At 33.7% G+C, this 11767-nt stretch overlaps 2 protein-coding genes across 3 annotated transcripts in view; both read left to right on the forward strand.

Annotated features, from left to right (window-relative positions):
• The window catches only part of LOC144554078 (glucan endo-1,3-beta-glucosidase-like), a 38773-nt gene extending 36573 nt beyond the window's left edge, over nt 1-2200 (forward strand). The window contains exons 1-3 of one of the 2 annotated variants that reach the window (XM_078302305.1): nt 352-538; nt 908-1166; nt 1385-2200. In XM_078302305.1, the coding sequence (XP_078158431.1) occupies nt 460-538; nt 908-1166; nt 1385-2051 (1005 nt within the window). In that variant the 5' untranslated portion in view covers nt 352-459 and the 3' untranslated portion in view covers nt 2052-2200. Of the gene's footprint in view, nt 1-351; nt 539-907; nt 1167-1384 lie in introns of those variants that run through there. The other variant, XM_078302306.1, reaches the window with a different exon arrangement.
• Nucleotides 2201-7634: 5434 nt separating this feature from the next.
• On the forward strand, nt 7635-9804 carry LOC144554280 (glucan endo-1,3-beta-glucosidase-like). Its single transcript, XM_078302609.1, has 3 exons — nt 7635-7776; nt 8147-8402; nt 8977-9804. Exons 1-3 carry the CDS (start codon nt 7698-7700, stop codon nt 9638-9640), a joined length of 999 nt encoding a protein of 332 aa, XP_078158735.1. The 5' UTR covers nt 7635-7697; the 3' UTR covers nt 9641-9804.
• Nucleotides 9805-11767: the final 1963 nt, after the last annotated feature.

The following is an 11767-nucleotide window of genomic DNA, read 5'->3' on the forward strand; positions in this document are numbered from 1 at the left end:
ATAGCAATCAGCTATTATAGCTATAGCGGTCGTAGCTGAGTTAGCGCACTTTTATCTCATAGCTTAGCGTTTATGGTCCGAAAAAGCTATAGCGTAGCTATAGCGATGCTATAGCTAGCTATTTAGAACCTTGATGAAAATAGTAATTATATTTGATCAAGTGAGACCGTGGTTACAGGAAACTAGTGTTTGTAGAGGATCCATGGGACTCTTGGAAAATTGCAAATTGACAATGCTTCCAAACCTTAATTGGCGCTGGATGTGCTAACTAAGTATTGTCCTATACTCTTTTAGTCCAGCATTGAAATATATGGATAAAGATGAAATTATTCTTGCTCTTTCCAGGGTTGTCTATATAAGGAGTTCAGACGAATCGATTATCCATAACAAGGATCAAACTGATTTCCATTTTAAGAAATTGAAATAATTGAACAAGAGTGAGCTTATTGTATCTTCTCCATGGCACATAGATCAGATGCTCTTTCCATGGTGGCGGTACTCGCATTGCTTGTTAGCATCCTTGCTAGCTACCCCAGGAGTCTCTCTCCTCTTTCTTTCTTTCTCTATTGCTCACACACACACACAAACTTATTGTGCCATCTAGACTTGCTAGAGAGCGTATATCATCGATAGATTATTGATTACATAGTTAAATTTTGGAAAACAATATCAATTTATGAAATATATATATATATATATATATATCTATAGCATCGGTTCCTAGCTTGGTATTACAAATCCTTGTACATCAGACGTGAATGTCCATTTAAATTTCAAGAATCAACCAAACAGATCCTTTAATTAGCTCAGTTATCACAGCTTGTCCCATATAGACTATAGAATCATCACAATGCATTGCTTGAAAACAACCTACTGAAAATTACATATATACGTCATACTTCTGCAGGTGCGCAATCAATAGGTGTATGCAACGGGATGCTCGGTAACAACCTTCCATCAAAATCTGATGTGGTAAAGATGTACCAGTCCTATGGTATCTCTGGAATGCGTATCTACAACGCCGACAGTGCCACTCTGAATGCACTCAAAGGCACCAAAATCAATCTCATCATGGATGTCGGCCTCTCTGATGCTTCGAGCTCTTCAGCTGCTTCCACCTGGGTGAACAACAATGTCAAACCCTATTACCCTGATGTCTCTTTTAAGTACGGATCTGAGTATTTTTTTTTCCATTCAAAATTAATAATATGAGTATTTTACTACAAGTTCAGTGCAAATCCTAGAAGAAAATCCTAAAATTTAGATCTCAGAATATTTTATTAGTAATTAATATTAGCTAAAAATTCATAAAAAATTATTTGTTCATCACTTCATTGCTCGTAAAATAACACAAATGTTAATATATGTAATGTTCCTTCAACAGATACATTGCAGTAGGCAACGAGATTAGTGGTAGCGACGTCTCAAAAATCCTCCCAGCAATGAAAAACATCTACAGTGCGCTATCCTCTGCCGGCCTTCAAAACTCAATCAAGGTCTCGACTTCAGTCGCGACTAGTGTATTGGGTACCTCGTACCCTCCTTCAGCGGGTGCATTCTCTTCGGATGCTTCATACATGACATCAATAGTACAGTACCTTGCTTCAATAAATTCACCCCTCCTAGCAAATGTATACCCATACTTCAGTTATGCCGGCAACACAGCACAGATTAGCCTTGACTATGCATTGTTCACCTCGTCTGGCACCGTGGTGACAGATGGGTCGAACAAGTATCAGAATCTCTTTGATGCAATGGTGGATGCGCTTTACTCGGCAATGGAGAAGGTTGGAGGATCAAAAGTTGGTCTTGTTATTTCAGAGAGTGGTTGGCCATCGGCTGGTGGAACTGGCACGACAGTAAGCAATGCGCAGAAATACAACCAGAATTTGATTAATCATGTCGGTAAAGGCACACCTAAGAGACCAACAGCCTTGGAGACTTACATCTTTGCAATGTTTAATGAAAATCAGAAGGCGGCGGGAGTAGAGCAGAACTGGGGCCTGTTCTATCCTAACAAACAGCCAGTGTATTCTATTAACTTCAAGTGAGAGGATTATGATTCACCAAAATAAATACAATAACTATGTTATCATCAGGCACACCTAAGTAGTAGTGTATCAAAACCTTATGTAATATTCCAATAAGTGCTTGTATCTTGAGTTTTTACTGAATAAGAGGATATAAGTTTTTCTAAGAATGAGAGAAGGATCAAAGTTCTCAAATTAATAATACCCGACTGAAAACCATTGAACTGGTTTTGGAGCTGTATCTCTCAATCCCTACGGAAAGTACTGTTTTTGCCGAATAAACTAAACCTATGATTATGAATAAAGTTGATATTTGAATTATTATTACTTCATATGAATTGCGAGGTATATATATGAGCAATTTTGGGCTACGATATTTTTATTTGTACGTACATTACAACAAAGTAGACACTTTTTGCAAGAGAAAACGCATTTATGACAGTCGTGCTTTGCAAAAAGAAAAAAACTGAACAATAAGGGTTGTCCGTCGCAAAAAGTCATTTTTTTGTCATCGCGAAAAGTGTCTCATTCTTGTTGTGAATATAGAACTACATATCACAAAGAGGATTTGAGATCATCCACTAACGTGTTTACTTGTGTTACTTTGAAATTTGACAATTTAAATATGAGCAAATACTTTGTGGATATTATAAATATAACAAATAATAAAATTTGATGTAACTTTTTAATTTTTCACAAAAAGATTTTAATCTGCAATAACATATTTAATGGTACTGTTTAATAAAATATGAAATTTAATAGAAAACAGATTATTTTATTAGACTAGCACTTATAACATTCCTACACATAATTTGTTGCCGACAATTGTTGGCAACCTTCAAAAAAAAAAAAAAACTTTCCTACCAATATTATCCTATTTTTTTTAAAAACTTTTTGGACAGATTTCAATATTTTCTATTATAAACTTAATCTATTATTAATAATCCAAATCCTCACAACAAAAAGATACAAGTACATTAGTGTTGAGAAAAGAGATTAAGAAATAATATGATTAGCCTCAGAGCCATTAGGCATTTTGTCATTATCGGCTAATTAAAAAATAATAACCCTACCTTGTAACAGAAATAGCAATGAGCCTAGTTTCAGCAGAAAGGCTACAATTTACCTTTTTTTTTTTTGGAAATAGAGCAGTTGTTGTACACTAGGCAGCAGCTAGTGAGATAGGCAACGGTTAGTTTGGTGGGGCATATAAATAGGCTTGTAAAGAGGTTGCAAATATCATGTATACTAACAACATCAATTTCTCTTTTATTCATCATTTCCAGTAAAATTCAACAATTATTTCTTTGATTAAGCAAACAATGGATCCAATATTCTTCTAATGGAATGTTGGCCGATTTTTTTATTTATATCCAAAAAAAAAAATATAAATTTAAAAAACTAACCAAACTGCCTGTTAATTTTCAAATCTATCCAAACCGGAAATTTTTTTTCCGGTATCAATACCAATTTCCGGAAATTGGATCCTAAATCCGGAATAATTTTTTCCGGATTTAGGATTTCTTTTTTTTTTCTAAATCCGGAATAATTTTTTCCGGAATTAGGATTTTTTTTTTCATTTTTCAGTTTTTATTTATAATTTATTTATTTATTGTATTGAAGTATTACAAATATTTAATATATTTTTAAAAAAATAGATGAAATACTATATAATTTGATTTATTCGAATGACTGCTACAAATAATCCGGATCAACATTTTTCATGCCGGATTTTTTACGGCCGTAAGAAAAAATAATATAATATAATATATGTATATGTATATGTATATATAATATAATATATTTATATATATGTATATATAATATAAGAGGAGGGTTCCAATGCCTCATTTTTTTCATACCTCATCATACCTCATATTTTATATTTTCATTTTCAAAGTCCAAATTGTCGATCCGAACCGTTCAATAAAATATTTATACTAAAATATGCATGGAGATGAAATTTTATATTTTTTGGATTTTTTTTGCTATTTTAAAATATTTATACTAAAATATGCACATTTTAAAATATACATATAATATAATATATGTATATGTATATATAATATAATATATTTTTTAAGATGGGTAGAAAATCACTGTTTTATGAACGGTTCAAAAACAGTGATTTTGTACCTATCTTAAAAAATAGCAAAAAAAATCCAAAAAATATAAAATTTCATCTCCATGCATATTTTAGTATAAATATTTTATTGAACGGTTTGGATCGACAATTTGGACTTTGAAAACGAAAATATAAAATATGAGGTATGATGAGGTATGAAAAAAAAGAGTAAAGCTAGGGTGTGATGTGCTCACCAAGAGAGTTTGGTGAGCACAACTCCAAAAGTTCGTCGGATCGAATTCAAATGCCGAATCCAAACCGTTGAAATTCACGTGCTTCATGAGTGATGCATGTGCATGCAAAATTTTGAAAGTTTCGAGTTCATTTGCTACATGGTCAAGCGGTCAAAGAAATGAACATTTTATTAAGTTAATTTATAAGTTGTTTTATATAGTCAATTTTTATTATTTCTTTGACCGCTTGACCGTGTAGCAAATAAACTCAAAACATTCAAAATTTTGCATGCACATGCATCACTCATGAAGCACATGGATTTCAACGGTTTGGATTTTGCGTTTGAAGTCGATCCGATGAACTTTTGGAGTTGTGCTGACCAAACTCTCTTGGTGAGCACGTCACACCCTAGTTTTACTCTGAAAAAAATGAGGCATTGGAACCCTCCTCTTATATTATATATACATATATATACATATATATACATATATATACATATACATATACATATATTATATTATATTATATTATTTTTTCTTACGGCCGTAAAAAATCCGGCATGAAAAATGTTGATCCGGATTATTTGTAGTAGTCGTTCGAATAAATCAAATTATATAGTATTCCATCTATTTTTTAAAAAATATATTAAATATTTGTAATACTTCAATACAATAAATAAATAAATTATAAATAAAAATTGAAAAATGAAAAAAAAAATTTGGAAAAAAAAAATTTCCTAAAAAAAAAAAAAATCCTAATTCCGGAAAAAATTATTCCGGATTTAGGAAAAAAAAAGAAATCCTAAATCCGGAAAAAATTATTCCGGATTTAGGATCCAATTTCCAGAAATTTTTTTTCCGGAAATTGGTATTGAAACCGGAAATTTTTTTTCCGGTTTGGGTAGATTTGGAAATTAACAGGGAGTTTGGTTAGTTTTTTAAATTTATATATTTTTTTGGATATAAATAAAAAAATCGGGAATGTTGGCACTAAGTAAATGCTACTTATTATGTATAGTTGGTATGGCATGCATGTCCAATGCCCATTCTATAATATTCTTTCTAAGGAATCTGTATGTTCTTATATATATGGATATTAGATGATGAACAATTATTTCATTTACAATATTAGTTATTTTTCTTTTGCTTCCGTTGCTATATAGTACATGTGACATTCTTCTTCATCTCTGATAGTCTAGTAATATTGGTATGAATTTTCTATGTAATTGTCATTTACATAGACAGCATACACAATATTTAACTAGTATTGTACCTATGCGTTGCAATAAAGACATATTATAAGATAACAAAACAAATCTCATATTTATATAAAAATAATTAGACTAAATAACAAATAGTATTTCTTAAATGACATATTAAAAGATATCTACACGTAAATATATATTTTTTTTAAATGACATATATATTAATTTGATAATTTTTGACATATAAAACGACAAATAATATTCCTTAAATGAAATAAAAAATAGAAAGAAATCAGGACCAATCAGAAAGATGATACAAATTGCATGTGGCGAGTACGTGTGGCGGGTACGTGTATAAATAAATTAAAACCTTTACACGTAAAAAACATCAAAAACATTTACATATAGAATAGAAATATTTGATGAGAGAGATGATATTCAATTCAAAATTTCATATTTTAATCAAAACTGTTCGCTCAAGACATCTACATGCTTAATATAAGAATAAGAATGAAGATTATTTATATGCCCCAAAATTATTACATTCTTGTTCGAGTCTAATTGCATTTATTCTTGCTGACTTTATGTCTGTCCGACTTGCATTTTTTCCTTTAGATTACTGTATTTTTGACAACCCTCTCAAACTATACCCTTTTTGCCCTTTTTGCACGAGGTCAATTTCTAATTCGGTGGTCAAAAAAAGGAAAAATCTTAAATTTTTGATTGATCAATGTAGCAGACAAGTTTGTTTTGATGTATGGAATTCCATCATCTACACTAAACATACTATACAAGTGGTCCATTATGGAGATAAAATAGACAAACCTAAGGTCAAGTATACAGGAGTCACAAAATTAAGGTCCACCCGTGATAGATATGGGTTAGACTGGTAGTTGGGCCTTTGCATACAGATGTCATATTGTGCATATCAAATTTCTATACATGGAAGTAATGTAGAACTTAATTAACCTCCACAAAATTAAAATTCCCATTAATTGCATCTAAATGTGGAGCTGTACCACCTATAATGTCTATGTATTATTAATTCACCAACATAATTAAATCACCAATTGAATATAGCTCCTAATAATTAACATGGTATTGTCAATATATATCATCAATTAATTATGCCCTTTCCTCTTGCAACATGAAGTTTGTTATCTGATTGTTACTAGTCTAGGTGACTTTGGTGAGGTCTAATGGAAGTTAGGCACAGGAATTGACCTGTAAAACGGAGTTATTGGTACAATCTCTAAAACATTTTATTAATAGGCACCGGGACAGATATAAAGAATTTCTCTTCATGTCATCTTTAAATTTATTATGCCCCTGCCATCACTTCCAAGTTGAAGACTTATATAATATTATGATATACTTTCTATTTTCCTTCCTCATTCCTCGTCTCAGTAGGTTTGGACGGAATAATAAAAGTTTGGCACAGGGATTGACCTCACTTGTATATATGTAGGAGGTTGTCGTCTAGATTTTGATTAATTTTGCATTTTCTCATTAATTTCACCGCGATATACGGGGTAGACCGGTAGTTGTTCTTCTGTACTAGATCATGTATGATCATGAACAAATTGTAATGTATATCAACCTAAATATTTGAAAAAACTTGATGAACAATAGATAGATTGAACTTAGGTGTTGCCACTGCCCTGCCTTTTTGTTATTTGGATAAATATGCTTTTATCATGACAAAAGAAAATGTACACATAATTATTATATATAAACTATGACATCTTCAAAATTGATACTCTGTTATTTGACCCCATCATATATATATATATGTGTGTGTGTCGAAATCTTCGTCAATGTAGCATTAACTTAAAGTGGTCTGATGTAGCATTGAACTGAGATGGCTCCATCATCAGAATTGTAATCATCTAGTGTTTGTAGAGGATCCATGAGACAGCTGGAGATTGCAAATTGACAATGCTTCCAAACCTTAATTGGCGCTGGACGTGCTAACTAAGAATTGACTTGAACTCTATTAGTCAAGCATGAAATATAGGGATATAGAATAAATTATTTTTTCTCTTTCTGGCGTTGTCTATATAAGGAGTTCATATGCATTGATCATCCATGACAAGTTTGGAACTGATTTCCCTTTTAAGAAACTAAAATAGTTGAATAAGAGTAAGCTTATTGCATCTTCTCTATGGCACATAGATCAAATGCTCTTTCCATGGTGGCGGTACTCACTTTGCTTGTTAGCATCCTTGCTAGCTACCCCAGAAGTATCTCTCCTTTCTTTCTATCTCTTTTGTTCACACACACACACACACACACACACACACAATAAACATCTTGTTCTGTTTAAACTTGCTAGAGAGCATATACCATCATAAGATAGCTCTTATTGATTGAATATTTAGGTTGTAGAAAGCTTTAGCCTTTAAGACACTTAATGCCTATGGAATCAGTTACTAGCTAGGTATTGCAAATCCTTGTACATCACACGTGAATGTCCATTTTAGTTTTAAGAATCAACCAAAGAGATCCTTTAATTCCTCAATTACCACAGTTGGTCCACCAAGACAATCAATTAATGAATGCATGTAATAAGAAACCTATTGAAAAGTACGTATGTACGTCTTCCTTTGGCAGGTGCGCAATCAATAGGCGTATGCTACGGGATGAATGGTAACAACCTTCCTTCACAAGCTGATGTGGTGAAGTTGTACCAGTCCAATGGCATCACTGGAATGCGTATATATGGCGCCGACAGTGCCACTCTGACTGCACTCAAAGGCACTAATATCAATCTCATCATGGGTGTCGACCTCTCTGAAGCTTCGAGCTCTTCAGCAGCTGACAACTGGGTGAACAACAATGTCAAACCCTACCCTGATGTCTCTTTCAAGTACGGATCTGAGTATTTTTTTTCCATTCGAAATAATGATCTGAATTTTTTTACTACAAGTTCAGTGCAAAATCCTAGAAGAAAATCCTAAAATTTACTCCCCAGGATATATTATTAGTAAGATTGAGGCTATGGTACTACTTGCGTGGCACGGCTTGGTCTATACTAGGGATCAATTTCTTTGTTTTGAAAGATCAAAGAGTCAATCTGAACTATTCATAATATGATCTCCATTTGAAAATGTAGTTGTATATCAAAATTTACTGTTTTTTTAGAAAGGTAGAAAATCACTTGATCTAAAAATTCTAGACCATTAAAAAGTAGTGATTTTATACCTATAAAAAAAAGTAAAAAAAATTCTAAAAAATATTTCAAATTTGGTCTGCAAGTACATTTTTGTATGAAGATTATGTTTGAAATTGAACATATTGATCCATAGTATGGACCAATCTGTGCTATGGATATCACTATATAGCCTCACTCTTATTAGTATTTAATATTAGCCAACAATTCACATAACTTATTTGCTTGTAACATAACACAAATCACAATAAAATTGATGTTCCTTTAACAGATACATTGCAGTAGGCAATGAGGTAAGTGGTGGTGACGTGTCAAATATCCTCCCAGCAATGCAGAACATCTACAACTCGCTCTCCTCTGCCGGCCTTAACTCAATCCAGGTCTCGACTTCGGTCTCCTTTGGTGTAGTGGGTACCTCGTACCCTCCTTCAGCGGGTGCATTCTCTTCGGATGCTTCATACATGACATCCATAGTTCAGTACCTTGCATCAATAAATGCCCCCCTCCTGGCAAATATATACCCCTACTTGAGTTATGCCAGCAACACAGGACAGATCAGCCTTGACTATGCATTGTTCACCGCACCTGACACCGTGGTGACAGATGGATCGAACAATTATCAGAATCTCTTTGATGCACAGGTGGATGCGCTTTACTCGGCAATGGAGAAGGTTGGAGGATCAAATGTTGGTCTTGTTATTTCAGAGAGTGGTTGGCCATCTGCTGGTGGGACCGACACAACTGTGGGTAATGCACAGACATACAACCAGAATTTGATTAATCATGTCGGCAAAGGCACACCTAAGAGACCAACAGCCTTGGAGACTTACATCTTTGCAATGTTTAATGAAAATGAGAAGTCGGCGGGTATAGAGCAGAACTGGGGGCTGTTCAATCCTGACCAATCGCCAGTGTACCCCATTACCTTCAACTGAGAATATTACGATTCTTAAGAGCCACAGAGTACTATATATGCTGTTGATGGGCACACACAAAATACTTGATTCCAATTCTATGTAATAATTCAATAATTGTACGCAAGCATGCATGTTTTATTCTTTCCGAGGAAGTTAATAAAATTTGGATATTTTTGTTGCAATTTGCGTCCCTATGCCTATGATAAAAGTTTGTGTTGTCATGTTGTGCCGTGGCTCGGCTAATTAAAAAGGGTAATTATAATTTTCCCCACCTATCTATCCCCCATTTCATCCCCCAACTAACTTTCTATTTTAACTATAACTATAACTACTATTTCTAACAACTTTTATTTCTTTCCTCTTTCTCCCTTTCTCTTCCACCTCTATTTTCTTTTTTCACCTTCATCTTCTTCTCCCACCTCCACCTCCGCCTCCCTCTCCCACCTCCGCCTCCCACCTCCCTCTCTCACCTTCACCTCCCACATCTCACCTCACCTCCGCCTCTACCTCCCTCTCCCACCTCCGCATCCCACCTCCTCCTCCGCCTCCGTTTTTCCATCGATAAGCTCCCCTCCCTCTCCTACCTCCCACCCTCTCCCACCTCGAAATGATAAATACAATAAGCTCTCTCCCTCTTACACTTTCGCGATTTTTTTTCCCTCTATGCCTGTTGCTCCCGCTCCAGCGAACGTTCTGCCGGATATCATCCGTCACTCCATCCCAATCAAACATGCGTGCCAGAAATGAATACTTCAACGTGTATAAATGAATACTTCAATGTGTATGAATGAATACTAGAGCACGTCTCTACCGGGTCAGATCCGTCACTGTCGATAGTATCAAAATAATTTTGTATATGTATATGCAATTAATCATTTTCATGTTTATGTTCCCCTTCCTCATGAAGTAACGAGTTTTGCAAAGAACAAAACTTTATTAATGGTGAATTAGGCCACTCCTTATTAAATAAATGACATAAAAATAAATTTTGAAAAAAAAATAGAGATATATGAATGAATATTTGATGTCTTAGAGATGAATACTTCAATATGCTTAAATGAATACTTAATATCTTAGGGTGAATACTTGCGTGACAAGATATTAATACTTGTGCAACAGACAACTCGAAAGTATGTCATCATGGATCTCATTTGAAAGATAAAATTGTGTAGAAAACGTTCGTGATTTTAGATTTGCAAAATTCTTCACAGATCGTCAGAAATATTGGTTATATTGAATAGAGAAAAAAAAACCACTTCTAAAAACGTGTAAAAACTAGATGAGTGATGTGTCCAGTTTTTATATTTACACTTACACAATGAGGATTAATATTTTCTCGATAAGAGATGAATACTTGTGCAACGGACAACTCGAAAGTATGTCATCATGGATCTCATTTGAAATATAAAATTGTGTAGAAAACGTTCGTGGTTTTAGATTTGCAAAATTTCTCATAGATCATCAGAAATATTGGTTAGATTGAACGGAGAAAAAAACCCACCTCTAAAAACGTGTAAAAGATGGATAAGTGATGTGTCTAGTTTTTATATTTGCACTTGCACGACGAGGATGAATACTTTCTTGATAAGGATTAATACTTGTACAACGAACAACTCAAAAGTATATCATCATGGATCTCATTTTAAAGATAAAATTATGTAAAAAACATTCGTGGTTTTAGATTTACAAAATTTATCATCGATTGTCAGACATATTGATTAGATTGAACGAAGAAAAAAAATCCCACCTCTAAAAACGTGTCCAGTTTTTTTTTAAATACTTGATATGTTAGGTATGAATACTTGATGTGTTATAGATGAATACTTGATGCATTACAGATGAATACTTGCGCGCGCCAGTTGTAAAATCTTTCAAATATTATGTGGTTCCCAAATAGTAAGTGGTCCCCCTAGGTAGTTAGTAGTTATTGAAGTAGTTAATGACTGGGGGATGAAATGGGGGATTGTTACGGGGGATAGCTAGATGCTCCCAATTAAAAAATAATAACCGTACATATTATATACATGTTTTGTCCGTATACAGCTTAAAGATCACTACAGCAGAAAAGGCTTTCAGAGACCGGTTTTCCGGTCTCTGATAGTCACGTCGCCGGTCGCAGATAGTTATTCCGGTCTCAGAAAGTTA

The sequence above is a fragment of the Carex rostrata genome, chromosome 5 (genome assembly GCF_964058835.1).
Source record: "Carex rostrata chromosome 5, lpCarRost1.2, whole genome shotgun sequence".
NCBI classification, from domain to species: domain Eukaryota; kingdom Viridiplantae; phylum Streptophyta; class Magnoliopsida; order Poales; family Cyperaceae; genus Carex; species Carex rostrata.

Coding starts and splice junctions, on each gene's coding strand:
- LOC144554280 (XM_078302609.1), top strand. CDS start 7,698: ATGGCACATAGATCAAATGCTCTTTCCATGGTGGCGGTACTCACTTTG. Junction 7,777..8,146: donor CCTTGCTAGCTACCCCAGAA/GTATCTCTCCTT, acceptor TTCCTTTGGCAG/GTGCGCAATCAATAGGCGTA. Junction 8,403..8,976: donor TACCCTGATGTCTCTTTCAA/GTACGGATCTGA, acceptor TTCCTTTAACAG/ATACATTGCAGTAGGCAATG.